The sequence below is a fragment of the Dermacentor silvarum genome, chromosome 4 (genome assembly GCF_013339745.2).
Source record: "Dermacentor silvarum isolate Dsil-2018 chromosome 4, BIME_Dsil_1.4, whole genome shotgun sequence".
Classification (NCBI taxonomy): domain Eukaryota; kingdom Metazoa; phylum Arthropoda; class Arachnida; order Ixodida; family Ixodidae; genus Dermacentor; species Dermacentor silvarum.
In genome coordinates, this window is record NC_051157.2 from 213390294 (window position 1) to 213407898 (window position 17605).

At 49.7% G+C, this 17605-nt stretch overlaps 1 protein-coding gene and 1 non-coding gene across 2 annotated transcripts; both read right to left on the bottom strand.

The window, feature by feature from the left end:
* Positions 1 to 2867: 2867 nt before the first annotated feature.
* LOC119451128 (U2 spliceosomal RNA) lies at positions 2868 to 3050 on the bottom strand. The gene has a single exon (XR_005191684.1). It is a non-coding gene; the product is annotated as a U2 spliceosomal RNA (small nuclear RNA).
* A 12754-nt stretch (positions 3051 to 15804) lies between these two features.
* Positions 15805 to 17088, bottom strand: LOC119449222 (uncharacterized protein K02A2.6-like). The gene is given in 2 exon segments (XM_049666703.1): positions 15805 to 16265; positions 16268 to 17088. Coding segments are annotated over 2 exon segments (1281 nt in total). The 5' UTR covers position 17088.
* Positions 17089 to 17605: the final 517 nt, after the last annotated feature.

Genomic DNA, 17605 nt, shown 5'->3' on the forward strand with positions numbered 1-17605 from the left:
GCACTCAATCCCCCACGCGCAAGCAAGGAAGCGGAAAGCCAGCGCCGGAGGGAGCGGGGGGGGGGGGGGGGCACTTCTCTGCCAACAACCGCGCTCGTCGCTCGTCCGCACAGTCTCTTATCTCTCCCACGCGCAAGCAAGGAAGCGGGCAGCCAGCGCCAGCGGGAGCGGGGGGGGGGGGGGGGGAGGCGCACTTCTACGCTGCCAACAACCGCGGTCGTCGTTCGTTCGAGCGCACCGTCTCTTATCTCCACACGGCTCTGACCTATATGCGCCCTCAGTTTCCGTTGAAGCGATAGACCGCACGTACCTGCGCGGGCGAAGGTACGTTGCGCTGCCAGCGTTTTGACAGTCGTTGGCTGCAGTCATTCAGTGTGATCTATTCATGTTTGTTTGTGCGCGCTCACACCACGCTTGTTCATTCAGTTAGTAATAGTCGGGCCACATTTTCCAACGCACGCTACACATGCAATGCTGCCCAGATCAGCAGTGCAGCACTACAGGTGTGTCCCTTCGCACGCGCTGCCCACGGTAAGCGCTTCTCATCAACACCACCGTTTCACACGCGCCTTCTCGTGGTCATCGAGTCTCTCTTCATGTCGGTCTACTTACGCCGCAGCACACCTGCTTACTTAATCAGCTCATGTTTACTACAATTCATATTGCTACCAAGGCCGCTCACCTTACTTCGTATGACATTGCTGTGTTGCTATCGCATTCATTGCTTCGCCCTTAGGGCGAAACTGTGACACTTTTTACTGTCATGCCTGAACGGCAGTTTCTTCTTCAAAACCGCGAGTCGTGAAAATTTGCGGCGTGGATATCGCCAGCTATGTAGCATTGAAGGAAGGGGTCTACTGGTTTTGCAATGTGTGTGTGCGCAGTGTCTGTCCATAAACTTTGCCTAAAAAGGATGTCTGCAATTTCACACATAGTTGTGTATGATACTCCGCAAAACACTTAACATTCCCTTAGTGCTTAGCTGTGAGAGACATTGCATTTTACAAGGAAGATAAATTTTGGTATTGGTATTTGATGTCAATATTATAAATGCGTGTTAGAAGGAAACTGCACAGCGAATCTTTTACGATGATTCTTATTACTATGGTGAGTTGTTCTAGTCAAATATGGCTACTTTATTAATAGTAAAAGGAAGAGTTAGGAGCGCATTTTGCATGAAAAAGTTTGGTAATACTTTCACCGTTCTCCGAAACAGGCACCCCGAAAACGCATTGCTCATGGCTGTTAAAACGATGGCGCATCACGTATAGTATGTATATACTTCACGAATACCATAACAGCAATCACCTGAAAGAACAGGTTCGTGGTTAAGATCGAGAGCCTATCAATTACACGCGAGAAAATGTTTCATAGTGACCCTCAGTTGCCTTTATCGACATCATGGCACAGCCCCTACGCAACTAAATCTACCGCCTGTGGTTATGGCGAGGCACAAATTATTCGTGAAACCCATCAGTTCACTAAAACTTTGAATTGAAACCACGAAGCAGTTCTTTAAGCGCCAATTGCGAGGTTTAAGGTATACTCGAGGCAATATAGCGCAGTTTAGGCTGCGCTAAAGAGGAAAATTCAAACGCCTTCTGCCTCACCATGTCTCGACCCTGCGTTGTTTAACTACACCCCCAAAATGAGAACTATTCGCTTCGTGAGTACATAAAAGAGAACCTCACATACCCGCCTCACAGAGAAGACACCACAAGCCTCAAATGAATTCACTTGATTTTTGATCTCCACAGGGGAATAATGATATTTTCAATTAGTTCAATAAGCCTCACACTACTAATGAATAAGGCTTCGGCTTCTTTCTAGCTGCAGTCATACGGTCCAAAAGGCATATTTCACTAAAAATTTGGGCCGAGCAGCCTGTGTGATCAGTTCGCCAAACAGATTCGTGATGTCTGTTCCTCAAGAAACAAGCAGCAGTAAAGTGCACAAGTGAGTTGAACGCGTAGCACGGAACAGTGAATAAATATTGGTACATTCCTTTGCGTATTCTGCAAATGGCTGTAAGCCTCAATTAGTTTTATTTCGAATTACCGCTACTTGAAATTAACCGGTGAAGAACGGCCTAATTTTGAGAAGCAGGCAGGCAGGCAGGCAGGCAGGCAGGCAGGCAGGCAGGCAGGCAGGCAGGCAGGCAGGCAGGCAGGCAGGCAGGCAGGCAGTGAACTTTATTTTTGAGAAGCCGGTAAAGGAATTAGTGGGGCTGGTTGCATCTAAACTGCAGTGTCAGGTCGTCGTGTTACTGTCGAGCGTTTCTGTGAAGAAATGAAAAATTAGATATTATACCACGAGCTACTCGACAAGCAAACACGTTTTAATGGATTAAAATCAAGGTAAATGTAGCAGTCACATCTAGCAGACATAGTGAAATGCTCGTTGCACCGCTGCAGGTATGGTATCCTAACTGTATTCTTATGAGCTATGTTTATGCGTTTATGATTTTATTAGTCACGTGCTATTTATGCTTCTTTTATTAGTCTCTCAATCTGCAAAGTCTAGATCCGCGCATGAAAACACGCAATGGGCTGGTCTGAGCTCCTTCGGCTGGTACTGCAGCGTTGCCCTTAAGAAATAAATTGTGGTATAGGAAATAAGATCCTTGAATAAGTTTGCGCGAATGAATTTGAGGCGTCGTAAAATGTATTTGAGATGACCGTCATAAGTATACAAGCACAGGGAACGACAGCAAACAAACGGAAACACTGCAGAAGGCGCCCGGACAGCGCCCGGACAGCGCCCGAACGGCAGCAGACAACAGGAGCGAGTCCGTGCCCTGACGTCATGCGAGCGGCGCTCGCAGCGCCTCTGTAGGTCGTTCGCGGGGCTAATGGCCAGCGGATCGATGTCCGTAGACCAAAAATCCTGAAGATAGAGCAATACCAGGCTGACCTGTAGCGGAGGTGAAACAGGCTTCAAGCACTCCGCCAACTTGCAAAAATGAGTTTAATATCTTAGGTCCAAATACAACCCGTTTCAGATATTAAGCTAATAAGAACAGATATTGCACTTTGACCCGCGTCGGCCATGTCTACGTTCGCACCATACATGTGTACGTGTCACAGAGCCCGTGAATGAGGCGCAACGCCGGACCAAAGTCCAAAGCCGACTTATCAGCTTCCGAAAATAATCTTACGAAAGCAAGGACAATTAAGAATGGGCCCTCTGGTGCGCCAGCGAACGCCGGTTGCTGTCTAAAGACCGAGTCAGAGCCCAGAGTTGTCGAAACACAACAAAATATATTCTTCACACCAGGCAGTTACACACACAAACTTGCACACTTAGGCTAGATACAAATCAGATGGGTATTCACAAAACACATGAAAATATTTCACGACAAGCACTAAGAGTCCAACACGTAAAGTACAAAATAATAGGAACATTAAGTGTCCAATCGTATTCACCGTGCTGGTCCTGGAGTCAGACGATCTCGGCGTAGCTCGAGGCAAATCTCGAAGAAGGAACTCCTTCCGGAAATGCAGACGCTCGATGAACTCGTCGACTAGCTTGCCGGGGAATCCGCTTCCTCCGCAGACGGTCAGTCTTCACGTTACATCTCTTTACCGGAGCGGTCTGAACTCAACTTCCACTGAACTGAACTGATTCTTACACGGCGGTTATATAGGCGTTCCACAGGCGTTCTCGAACTTTCCTATCAGAGTCGTGAGCCCGTAGCATGGCCAAAGCCTGGGAATCTTCTAGTCTTTTCTCGTACGTTCGACCGCCGCCGTCGGAGCGTCGTCGAGGGGGTGTTGAGTCATCCTGTTGGCGTGTGCTCACGCTGTAGTAATCTCTCTCAACTCGCCGGGCGAGAAGGTGTCTGGGCGCCCGTGCTCTCTCACTCTCTCTATCGTTACCGTCGCTTCGTCTATGCTTTTCTAGACGTCTAGACGCCGTTGGTCGCCTCGGCTGTTAGAGGCGTATGCGCTCTCCCTCTCTGTTAAACTGTTGCGGTGCGGGCGTGCTTGATTCGCTGGCCTACGTGACCCGCGGCGCGCGCTTTCATTACGCGCTCTTTTGTGACACTGCCCCCCCCCCCACACTTTAAGAATATTATGCAATAATATTCAAGAAAACACAAAAGAAGCGCGCACAAAAGTCCTCTACGCACGAGTCCGTAAGTCCATGAATCAGTCCACCACAAATCACACATGACTTGCGATACATCGAATACAAACACAAGTCACAAAGGTGCACTTGCACTACACAATAACACATCGCTCGTGTAACTAGTACACTTGTACTATACAATAAGACGTATCTCGCGTAACAAGGCAAACATACGAAATATAACATGTGCAACAAGTATACAAAACTGTGATAAAGTAGTTTTCAAACAAACACTTCGTCATGATGTATGAATAAACATTCTGTGCACTCAAACATTCGGTGCACCCACACATAATTGTCAACGGTTTTTAAATTTGAATTTCCTGTCCTTGGTTTTTCGATCGTAGGGTTTCGCGTGGTTATGAGTCCCGGTCGGTTCATTTTCGGAATCAGGCGTGGAGAGGCACTGGAAAGGCCTTGCCTGAGCCTTTGCTTGAGCTCGGGTGACAGCTGTCGCGTTGTTCTGGTCAGCGGTAGATGATTTTCCGCGCGGCTCTTCAATCGTAGATGGTACGATCTTCGACTCTTCTTCCAAAGGTTTCGGATCGTCTGGGGCGCGAACTCCCTCAATGTTTCCTAGAATTAGGTCATACAGGGGGCTGTCCACGCAAAGCGCAGTGACATTCCCACTGTAATAGGGGGTCTCGACCTCAATCTTGGCTTCGGCAAGTTTACTAGCCGTACCATCGATCAGGTAAATTAAACTGGTTTCACCCGTGAGTTCACTGTCTTTGACCAAGTTCCTCCGTACGATCACTGCGCTGGTGCCGGTATCTCGTAACGCCGTGATTGGTTTGTCTGCCATTCTTTCGACAAGCACAGGCATTTCCTTAACGGGAAGTTCTGGGCGTTGTGTCATCACCGCATTAACGACTGGAATTCTTTTTCCGTCTCGGAGTTCTACAAAGTCGTTGTTTACGACTTCTAGGTGTTTTGGCGGGGCATACACACAGGATGCCTGGGGAGCTTCTTTCCCTCCGTTGCGACATGTATCGGCTTTTGTGCCCAGTTCGCCCACATTTAAAACATCTGACATCATTGGGGCGCATAAAATTGCTCCGGCAGTTGCTAGCGTTATGGCACAGTCGGTTACAGAGATAACACCTCGGAACAGGCTTCGGAGGGTTTCTCGTTTCATCGGATGCCGGTTTCTTTGCGTCCTCTGGCTCCTCTTTTTTCATCTTGGAGAGATTGGTGCCTCCCTGTGCTTCCAAAAATTGGTCTGCAAATTCCAACATATCTTGAAGCGATTTAGCTTTCCTTTCTTTCAGATAGAGTGACAGGCGCGGGTGGCAACTGATGAGGAATTGCTCCTTGATCAGAAGCTCTCTAAGCGCACCGTACTCCTGTGCAGTCTCTGAAAGTTCAGTCCACCTATCAAAATAGTGGCTGAGCCGCGCGGCGAATTGCGTGGCAGTCTCGCCATCGGCGGGCTTTCCGGTCCTAAACTTACCTCGGAAGCCTTCTATGGTGAACCTAAATCTCTTTAGTAGAGCGGCTTTCACCCTTCCATAATTAGAGGCATCGGTTGGCCTACCGTATACACTAAGTCTAAGCCTACCGTATACACTAAGTACTTCGCCACTCAAACACGTGCTCAACGCAGTGGCCCATTGATCCTCTGGCCAATTCGGGCTTTTAGCAACTGTCTCAAATCTGTGCAAATAAGCACCCAAGTCATCTTTTTTTTCATCGAGTGTCAGAAGCAGCTTGCTTCGGTTCAGACGGAAGCTAGTTTCTTCCTTTTCAGTGTTATCGACTCTTGCCAGAGCGGGAGCGTCTGTGCGGTGCTGCGAACGAAGTCGTTCGAGTTCTAACTCGTGCTGTCTTTGTCTTTCTCTCTCAGCTATTTCAGCTTCTTGTTGTTCTTTTATCTGTCGCTCATTTGCTTCTCTTTCTTCTTTTTGCTCCTTTGCTTCCCTGTCCTCTTTTCGCTCCATCGCTTCTCTTTCTTCTTTTTTCTGTCGCTCCTTCGCCTCTGCTTCTTCTTTGGCCCGTTCAGCCGCTAGCTCCTCTCTTTCTACGGCTTCTTTTTCCTTCTGAGTAACCCACTTCCGTAGTTCAGCTCCGGAAAGACCAATCTTCTCACCAAGGGCAACTAATTTTTTGAGATCCATGACGCCCTTCAAAAATGTAGCCACGTGCAAAAAATATCTGCCTAGATTTCCACTATCGAACTGCTATCTGCACACAAGTTAGCAAAACGTGGTGCAACACTCAATATCGTTTACGATGGCAATGTAAACGACCCTCGGCTCTTTCTTCCTACTATGGACACACAATTTGCACCAGAAAGGTCCTGTCGCGGACGCCAGAAATATTGTCACCGACCCCGTGAACGAGGCGCAAACGCCGGACCAAATTCCAAAGCCGACTTATCAGCTTCCGAAAATAATCCCACGAAAGCAAGGACAATTAAGAATGGGCCCTCTGGTGTGCCAGCGAACGCTGGTTGCTGTCCAAACACAGAGTCAGAGCCCAGAGTTGTCGAAACACAACAAAATATATTCTTCACACCGGGCAGTTACACACACACACACTTGCACACTTAAGCTAGACACTTCACAATACAAATTAGATGGGTATTGACAAAACACATGAAATAATTCACGACAAGCACTAAGAGCCCAACAGGTAAAGTACAAAATGAATAGGAACACTAAATGTCCAATCGTATTCACCGTGCTGGTCCTGGGGTCAGACGATCTCGGCGTAGCTCGGGGCAAATCACGAAGAAGGAACTCCATCCGGAAATGCCGACGCTCGATGAACTCGTCCACTAGCTTGCTGGGGAATCCCCTTCTTCCGCAGACGGTCAGTCTTCACGTTACATCTCTTTACCGGAGTGGTCTGAACTCAACTTCCACTGAACTGAACTGATTCTCACACGGCGGTTATATAGCTTCCACAGGTGTTCTGAACTTTCCTGTCGGAGTCGTGATCCCGTAGCATGGCCAAAGCCTGGGAATCTTCTAGTCTTTTCTCGTACGTTCGACCGCCGCCGTCGGAGCGTCGTCGAGGGGGTGTTGAGTCATCTTGTTGGCGCGTGCTCACGCTGTAGTAATCTCTCTCGACTCGCCGGGCGAGAAGGTGTCTCGGCGCCCGTGCTCTCTCACTCTCTCTCTCGTTACCGTCGCTTCGTCTATGCTCTTCTAGACGTCTAGACGCCGTTGGTCGCCTCGGTTGTGAGAGGCGTATGCGCCCTCCCCCTCTGTTAAACTGTCGCGGTGCGGGCGTGCTTCTTTCGCTGGCTTGCGTGACCCGCGACGCGCGCTTCCATTACGCGCTCTTTTGTGACAGTACGCCATCCCGCTTACTCAAACAGTGCCTACCAATCTGAGTGTCTTCTGTCTCCTGACGTCATGCACTGCGTAGGCTCCTTTCCTCAGTTCTGGAGGGGGGTTATTCTGTAAGAATCCACCTAGTGGACTGTCCACTTCGGCTGTTGCCATTGGCTCCCGCTTCACGAGCGCAAAGGAGACTGACTGGCACCTTCGCGCTCGTGAAGCGGGAGCGAATGGCGACAACCAAAGTGGACAGTCCACTCGGTGGATTCTTACATAATACCCCCCCCCCCCCCCCCGTTCTGGCTGTGAAATGGGTGGGCCGTGTGTTGTACGGTCTGGAGAACAGCGTGCCTACCAAGAACGACGGCGTGAACAGAAAAGGGAACAGGCGTGGCTGGGGTGGAAGGAGACCACCGACGATGAGCGGGCCGCGGACGCCAAGCTTAAGCGTGCTTCCCGCCAGTACCGCGAGGCGGAAAGAAATGCGAACCGTCCATATATGGCCCCGATCCCGCAAACTTGGAACGTTTCGCCGGAGCAATGGTCAATCACCACACACAGCTTCGCTGGTCATCCACCTTCACATAGTGGAATGGCACTGATTTTTTTTTGCAACGTGAACTTCGGAATACTGCCTACTAGGCGTGTAACTGGCGCAACAAGGGTATATTAACGTGACGTTTAAAATATTTGAAAGGCATTATGATCGCGGGGTTAGCTTTTGCAATGTTGTACGATAGGTGCGTGCACCAAGAACACGTACCAGCCTTCAGATTTCGACAATAAAAAGCACAAGTCCACTGCTTGGATATAGCTAGCTGACGTCAATGTGACGTATAGCTAGCTATAGCTAGGGCCGCTAGTGGGCGTTCCTTCTTTAACTCAATGTCGTGTTTTGAACAGAAATTGTTGCTTATAGCATGCATGAAAGTTGGCAAAATGCTGCATTCGTACGGACATTTGTAAATGGAAGTACGCGAAAAATATGCTAGCTTGGAGCTCTCGAACTGCAATGAAGCCCTTCCGCGCGCGTGGATAGTGATGATGTAATGCTTCTGGTGCGCAGCCGATTATGTGGCAATTAAGGATAGTCGTGTGTAACTGCGCGACTATAAAAGCCGGCCAGTTTTAACTACCTTATGTCACAGCAAGATGAGTGTTTCACAATAATTTCATCGATGATAGAGCCATTCTATCTCCTAAGCAGCATGGTTTTCGAAAGGGCCTCTCCACTGTAACCCAATTAACCACTGTAATTCACAGTCTCGCTAGCACTGTCGACAAATCACGGCAAACGGACATCATATTTTTGGACTTCAGGAAAGCATTTGATCTTGTATCTCATGCAAAACTAATAGAAAAGCTTGAACATCTCAACATTCATTCACATCTCGTAAATTGGATTCGCGCTTTCTTTCCAACCGTACGCAATTCGTAGTAGTTGATAGTTGTTCTTCCAGTATCCTTCCTGTCACTTCTGGTGTTCGCCAGGGTAGTGTTCTTGGACCATTATAATTTAACACATATATTAATGACATTGTTGACACTGTTACTCAGCCCGTACAAATAAAACTATTTGCTGATGACTGTCTGCTCTTTCATGAAATCACCTGCCAACAAGATTAAGTTACTCTAAACTCTAACCTTCAAGACTTACTAGCTTGGTGTGCACGCTGGGATATGCAGCTTAACATTGATAAAACAGTATTTATGAAGATCACTAGAAAAATTAATAAATTGTCAATTACCTATAGCCTAGCATCTAAACCTCTTACGGAGGTGAATGAATATAAGTACCTCGGTGTTACAATAGCCAGCAACCTTAGTTGGAACTCGCACATCTCTCATCTTTGCGACTCAGCTTTTAAAAAGCTTTGCTACCTGAGGCATAAATTAAAACACGCTCCTTCTGAAACCTGTCTTATCGCTACACCTCTCTTGTCCGTCCTAAACTCGAGTACGCCGCTATTGTATGAGATCCCTACACTAAAACTAACATCGATGCGCTAGAAATGATACAACGTAAAGCAGTAAGGTTCAGCTTTTCCAAATATCGCTCAAGTGATTCCCCAAGTCAGTTAATGGCTGAACACAATATTCAGTCTTCGCAACTAAGAAGAAAAATTCACAGCCTTAAATTTCTCTTCTTACTGAGTAACCATGAACTATCTCTTTCTCCCGAACCTTATATAACACCCCTCACTAGCCCGCCGAACGAGACATCGCCACGCTGCCTCATTAACGCCTTATAATGGTAGAACCAACGTCTTTATGTATTCTTTTTTTCCTCGCACAGTAACGGAATGGAACAGCCTACCTTACAAGCTTGTCAGCACTGACTCAATAGCGTCGATTACAAACTAAAATTAGTACTTGTTGTTACGGAATATTGTTTCAATTTGGTATCGTTATGCATTATTTATTTATGTACGCGTTGTAATGATTTTAAATTATATACTCCTCTTTCTCTCATTACATTTCCAGTGCTTTGAAATTGTGTTTATGAAACAGTGTTTGAATTTGTAATTGTCACCCTCTATGCATTATTTAGGTGCTTTACTCAGCATGCATTCCTACTTTCTATTACATTTTTCCGGAGCTTTTCTACTCCTTCATCAACCTATTGTATTTTACATTTGTATGTACCTTTCCCCTCCTCCCTGGGCCTTCTAAGGCCTGCAGTATTCCTAAATAAATAAATAAATAATAAGTAAATAAATAAATAAATAAATAAATAAATAAATAAATAAATAAATAACAATTGGCGACGAGGTGAAAAGGACTTCTACTGTGACGGGCAATACATCATATGTATATTTGTATTACCAGTGCATCTATTGTATTGTGTCTATTTGCTAAAGACATTACCGAGTACCTATTCTGACAAGTACCGTTACCTTTTCGCAGGGGGGAGAGAGATACGGACAAATCGTTAATGTGACCATTACCACCGTATAATGTTGCATGGGGACATATCTCATACATATGACGCTATTCACTACTGTATACAATACGTATGACGCTATTCATCAACTACTGTGTAATGCTGTTGACATTCCCCGCCTCACTTAAATGAGGGGGGATGATGTGATGTAGAGGTTCCGGTTCCGAAACCCACATATTCCGCACCCAGGGGGCGCTGCTTGTAACTACGCCCGCCTATATATAAGGGCTGTCTACACTAATAGAGAGTTCTTCGCCTCGGTACTCATCTGCGTCTGTGTCACTTGCTCGGCCGCCGTCCCGGCGTGCCCCCGCGTTTCCCGCGTTTCCCGCGTGCCCGGCGTGGCATCCATGGCCGCCACGCCGATACAGCAGTGAGGTCTTTCCCCGAATCACACAATTCATGCGCGGAGCGTCGATCTTCCTCCCGGAAACGGCTTTCATTTTACTACAAACGAGGACGCTAACATACACACCGCTTTTATTCAGACTTCTGCAAGAGACTGCTCGTGCGCCTGTGCTCCCAGTTAGGTTCTTCGTATATATATATATATATATATATATATATATATATAGATTGTGAGACGAGGTTTAGGGAGACTCTCAGTTATTATCTCGAGCGAGAGCCCCACTACCAGGCCCCAAAACGGTGATGATGAGAATGTACACATGAGAATATGAAGCGTATGAATAATGCTCACACTAATTTCCCCTGCGCGCGCAAGCGGCCAGCCAGGCCGCGACTTAGCCAGAAGGGAGGCGCCGAACGAATCGTTTGAGACGCGAAACGTGAACAATCTCCGAACCACGATAACGATGGTCGGAAGAAACCTCGCTGGGAGTAACGCCATAGTTCACTGGGGATGTTTGTTCATTAATAATGTAGGGGCCAAAAAAGCGCCGCTCAAACTTCACACACAAACCGGGTGTACGAATGGGCGTCCAAAGGAGCACTTCATCTCCAGGACGAAAGGAGACGTCTCGACGAGAGATGTCGTAACGTTGCTTGCGGTCTAGTTGACTGACTTCTGTGACGAAGCGAGCATGGTCACGACATTCGTCAAGTCGCGAGACGAACTGTTCTGGTATACTGGCCGAGGTGTTAGTTGGGGCAGTTAAGAAAGCGGCGTCGATGGTGAATGTCGGCGAACGGCCGTAAACGAGGTAGAAAGGTGAGTACCCTGTAGTTCGTTGGATAGCAGTGTTGTGAGCAAACGTCACAAACGGTAAACGTTTGTCCCAGTTGTCGTGGCTTGGCCCGATATACATTGATATCATATCTGTTAGCGTGCGATGAAATCGCTCTGTTAAGCCATTTGTTTGAGGATGGTATGCGGATGTCGTCTTATGAACTGTGCCACAAGCTCTGAGTATTTCTTCGATCATTTGTGACATGAAAGTCTTGCCGCGATCACACAACAGTACACGAGGTGCACCATGACGCAGCACAATAGCATCCAGAAAGAAGCCGGCAACGTCTGAGGCCAAACTAGTGCGTACAGGTGCGGTCTCTGCGTACCGTGTGAGGTGGTCGACAGCTATCACGATCCATCGATGACGTGCTGGCGTTATGGGCAGAGATCCGACCAGGTCAATTCCAACAATGGCAAAAGGTGTCTCGGGACATGGGATGGGCTGTAAAAGGCCAGCAGGAGGTGAAGTCGGTCGTTTCCGCCGTTGACACTGGACGCAAGAAGCGACGTACTTGGCCACAAAGGTAGACATGCCCGGCCAAAAGAAACGGCCCCTAACGCGATGGTATGTTTTGTGGAAACCCAAGTGGCCAGCAGATGAGTCGTCGTGAAAGGCTTCAAGGATTTGTGTGCGCATCGAACGTGGAACAACAGGTACCCAGCGGTGGCCGTCGATGGTGTAAATGTAGCGGTGCAGCACATCGTTGTCGAGGTTAAATAGTCGCAGTTGTCGACGTAATCGGGAATTTGGTGCAGAAATAGTACCGCACAGTCGGATAATGCTGCTGCAGTAGGGATCCGAACGTTGACACGAGGCGAACTGAGTTCCGCGATTAGAAAATGGCGTGTCAGTAACCGCTAGAGGTAATGACGTAAGTGGAGACTTAGTCTCATTATCAAGTGGCGAGCAATGGAGAGACTTGTTTGAAGATAATAGTGGCAGGAGGCAGCGAGACAAAGCGTCGGCGTCTTGATGCTTTTTCCCAGACTTGTAGAAGAAGCACAGAAAACGGCACAGATCGTTCGCCTGTCTGCCAGCAAGTCCGGCCGCCGAATACTCGAGATGGCGGGCCTCACCGCCATGGCCGCGGAGTCGTGCGCCGTCACCCTCCAACAGGAAGAAAGGGACGCCTTTAGAGTCTCCACATTCCCAAGGAACGTTCACCCACAACACAACGAGGCCAGGCGCGCAGCCAGGGCCCGAGCACTCATCAAGACTGCCCTGCAGAACCCAGAGCTCGCGTCCTTTGTCGACGCGGCGCAGTATCCCAGATCAAACTCGTACGCGGCCACGGTGGTTGACCCCCAGGGCAAACTCCTGAACGCAGCGTCCATCCAACACTCGACGGCGTCCGTCGCAGAGCAAGTCGCAGTGGCGCTGGCTCTGTGCGATCCCGGGCGCACCCAGATCTTCACAGACTCCAGGTCGGCGGCGATGGCCTTTCTCGCCGGCTCGGTCTCGGCCGAGGCTGCGGCGGTGCTTAGGACCCGCAAGCCAGGCACGGTCCGTCACGTCATCACTTGGTTCCCGGCTCACATGGGCCGGAACGTCTCTCCCGGCTCGATCAACCCCAATGAGCTGGCCCACGACCAGGCGCGAGGTCTCGTCAACCGCGCCGGTCTGAGGGGCCCGGCTTCGCAGGGGATCGACCAGACCACGGACCCGCTGCTTACTTTTCACGACATCACGGCTCACTACCAGCTGGGACGCAGGCAGTTCCCGGCTCCTCACCCGAAGCTCGGCAGACCCCAGGCCTCGGGGTTGACGGGCTCATTTCCGTCTCGATCTAGGCTGAGCCACTACACTCCGGGTGTGGATCCCCGCTGCCCCGACTGCGGCGAGGAAAGGTCCACCTTTAATCACATGCTGTGGCAATGTTCAGCATTGCACCACTCGCCTTTTAACAGGCAAGAAGACTGGGAACAAGCCGTCAAGAGCGACGACCTTTCAATCCAGCTTCGAGCTGTCCAAAGGGCCTGCGAAAGGGCCGAAGATCACGGTCTTCCGCCCCCGGTGCAGGTGCGGCCCGCGACTACGACATAGTCCCTTAGGACAAAATAAAGTTTCTTGTCTGTCTGTCTGTCTGTAGACAACGTCAAAATCGTACTCTTGCAATCGGACCACCCAGCGACCAAGGCGTCCAGACAAATTTTTCAATGACGACTACCAGCATAAGGCATGGTGGTCGGTTATGACTGTGAAGTCGCGTCCATAAAGATATGGTCGAAACTTTTGTATGGCCCAAACTAGTGCGAGACATTCCTGCTCTGTTATCGAGTAGTTCTTTTCGGCAGCCGTTAATGCGCGACTGGCATAAGCAACGACTCTCTCTCGTGTAGTGGTATCACGCTGTAGAAGGACAGCACCAATCCCATGGCCACTAGCGTCGGTGTGCAAGCAAGTTGGTTCGTTCTCATCGAAGTGACACAGGACGGGGTCGGATGTCAAGGCTTGCTTGAGGGCTTGGAAAGAAAGCTCGCAATCGTCTGTCCAAGTGAGAGCAGTGCCCGACGTCAGCAACTTGTGCAGCGGCGACGCCATGGCAGCAAAATGACTGATGAAGCGGCGGAAGTAGGATGCCAGGGCCAAGAAGCTTCTTAAGTGTTTTTGATTTTCGGGGCGAGGGAAGCGAAGCACGGCAGCAACCTTGTCGGGATCTGGTCGAACGCCATCTTTACTGATAAGGTGCCCCAACACTTTGATGTTCTTTCGGGCAAAATGGCATTTTTTTGTGTTGAGTTGGAGTCCAGCATTGGAAATGCATGTGAAAACTTCGTCCAAACGCTCAAGCTGCTGACGAAAAGTTGTAGAACAAATAACGATGTCATCTAAATAACACAGACAGGTCTTCCACTTAAGGCCGCGTAAAACTGTATCGATCATGCGTTCAAATGTTGCAGGAGCATTACACAAGCCGAAGGGCATGACGTTGAATTCGTAAAGCCCATCAGGCGTTGCAAAGGCTGTCTTGTCCTTGTCCGCTTCGTCCATGGGTATTTGCCAGTACCCAGATCGGAGGTCTAGACTTGAGAAATATTCAGCGCCCTGGAGAGAGTCAATGGCATCGTCGATTCTTGGAATCGGATATACGTCTTTGCGCATGATCTTATTAAGTGCTCGATAATCGACGCAAAATTGTACAGAGCCGCCTTTCTTGCGGACCAACACAACAGGAGACGACCAAGAACTGGATTATGGCCGAATGATGTCTCTTTTAAGCATGTCATCAACGTTGTCCGCAATGATTTTCCGTTCTGTGGAAGACACGCGATACTGGCGGCGGCGTACAATAGAACTGCCTTCGGTTCCAATGCGATGCACTGCGACAGAAGTGCGCCCCAGAAGTTTGAAGTTAACGTCAAATAAGGCGCTGTGTTCTTGCAGTAGGGCCAAAAGGTCTTCTTTCTGGGCAGCAGTCAAATCAGGATTTATCGCGTCCTTTAGAGCAGCGGCAGCAGCATGATCATCAGTTGTGGTAGAAAAAGGTGGTGATTCGGTGTGAAGAGGTACAAGTGAAAGAGGTTCGGTGTCAGTAAAGCAAGTCACAGTGGTGCCCTGGGAGAGCACAACTGGCGAAGAAGTAGGGTTATCAACAGCGACGAACGTTCTACCGTCCTGAAAACGCACCAGGCTAGGAGTAATGCTAAGCCCACCAGAGATGCAGTGACGGCTGGGTGCAAGGAACACATCACCATTAACAATAGTGTCGGAAGTCAGCGTTAAGTTATGTTGCTGCGTGAGTCCTATCGCGATGCACCATCGCTACCAGGCGGTATCGGCAATAGCTCTTTATTGCCGTCACGAAACAACACAGAACAGGGGATCTTGATTACAACTGGCATATATATATATATACTGTTGGGGCCGGAAGAGGGCGCTCTTCAACACCAGGGCTGATTGACGAAAATCCGTCATCCGCGGAACTCAGCGTCCAGAATCGGTACACAACACTCCTTCCCCCTTAGTTCGGACTCAACAGTCAGCGAATGCCAGCACAAAGTCCCGAAGATGTTGGGGTGTCTTACGGGCACGCTGCGAACGCCGTGGCCCCGGCAATTCTACACTTTGCTCTGTTGTTGCTGGCTGAGGTGCTGCTGTGTCGTCCGAAGGTAGCATGACTCTTGGTTGCTCCTCAGATGGTAGCATGACTCTTAGTTGCTCCTCGGTTTCACTGGGATCTGGTGTCTTGCTGCAGCTCACTCCGACAGGTGAAGGGCTTGACGCAGGCCGGACCTCAGGCTGTCCTCCTTCAGGTACGGATTCGGCTAACCTCATGGGACTGCTGCTCCGACGACGGCACGTGTCGTCCACGTGCCGGCGACACACGGCTGTCCGGAAAAACCACCTCATAAGAGATCGGGCCAGTTGCTCTGGAAATCACAGCATGTACCCATGGTGGACCTTGGCTGTAGTTGCGTACAAATACAGGGTCGTCGGGCTGGAATGTGCGTGGTGCCAATCGGGAGGACTTGTCAGGGGCCCGGTCTGGGTGTAGCCGGTCCAGCATGGTAGACAGTCGGTGGCCCATCAGTAACTCACACGGGGAGCGTCCCGTGACTGTTTGCGGAGTTACATGCTGCTGTAGAGTGAAGTCTGCCAGGCGCTGTGCCCAGCTTCCTCGGATTATCCGAGATAATGCCTCTTTGGTGGTCCGTACCATCCTTTCAGCCTGCCCGTTCGTGGATGGATGGAACGGTGCATATGTCATTGGCGGATGAGGTTTGCATCCAGGAACCCTCGAAATTCTGTGGATGTGAATTGCGGGCCATTGTCTGAGACGAGGGTATCTGGCAGGCCATGAGTTGCGAACAATCTTCGTAAGGTAGTGATTACAGAACTCGATGTCATTGACGACATTGGTATGACCTCCAGCCATTTGGAATAAGAATCCACCACAATCAAGAAGGTCTGTCCTTGGAATAGACCAGCGAAATCAATGTGCAGGCGTGACCATGGAGTTCGGGTCGTCTCCCATGGGTGCACAGGTGCCCGAGTCATCTCGGGCCGTGTTTCCTGGCAAGGAAGGCATCGCCGGACCCATTCCTCAATGGCCGCATTCATGCCGGGCCACCATACATAACTGCGGGCAAGTGCTTTTATTCTGATGATGCTGGGGTGTCCGACATGCAGAGCTTTGAGGACCCAGAAACGATGCTTCTGTAGAATCACCACACGGTCACCCCACAGTGGTCCCTTGTGGGCGGACAGCTCATGTTGCCTGGACACAAATGGTGTGAATTCGGAACTCGGAGCGCACCTTGGCCACCCCTTCCACACCCAGTTGAGGACGCGGGAGAGGATAGCGTCCTTGGCGGAGTACTTCGCCACATCGTCTGCATGGACTGGAGATTCTGGAAGTACGTCCAGAAGCATGACGACCTCTGCTGGCGAAGGGTCATCCTGACACTGGTCCGCTTGGGGTAGTCTGCTGAGACCATCTGCGTGGCCTAACTGCTTGCCTGGTCGGTGGTGGAGAGTATGCTTGTATCCATTCAGAAAAATGGACCAACGCAACATTCGCGGTGAAAGCATCTGTGGCGTTTACCGGTCTGATGTGAAGAGCCCCAGGAGCGGCTTGTGATCTGTATGGATCTGAAATGGGCGGCCGAATACGTAGTCATGGAACTTCTTTACTCCGGCAACCACAGCGAGTGCCTCCTTATCAATCTGAGCGTAATTCCGCTCCGTAGGGGACAAGGCTTGAATAAAAAGCGATTGGTGCTTCCGTGTCATCCGGCATTCTGTGACTCAACACCGCTCCTATTCCGTACGGGGACGCATCGCAGGCAAGGATTAGCGGCTTCTTCTCGTCGAAGTGTGTCAGCACCTGGTTGGATGCCAGTAGCTTCTTCACATTGTCGAACGCAGTTTGTTGTAGGTTTCCCCACAGCCAGGGGACCTTCTTGTCCAACAAATGGCGCAGGGGTTCAGCGACAGTGGCCTTGTGTGGAAGGAATGCATGATAGAAATTGAGAAGACCCAGGAAGGCCTGTAGCTCGGCTCTGTTCAACGGCCGCGGTGCATTAAGGATGGCTTGCGTCTTGGCCAGT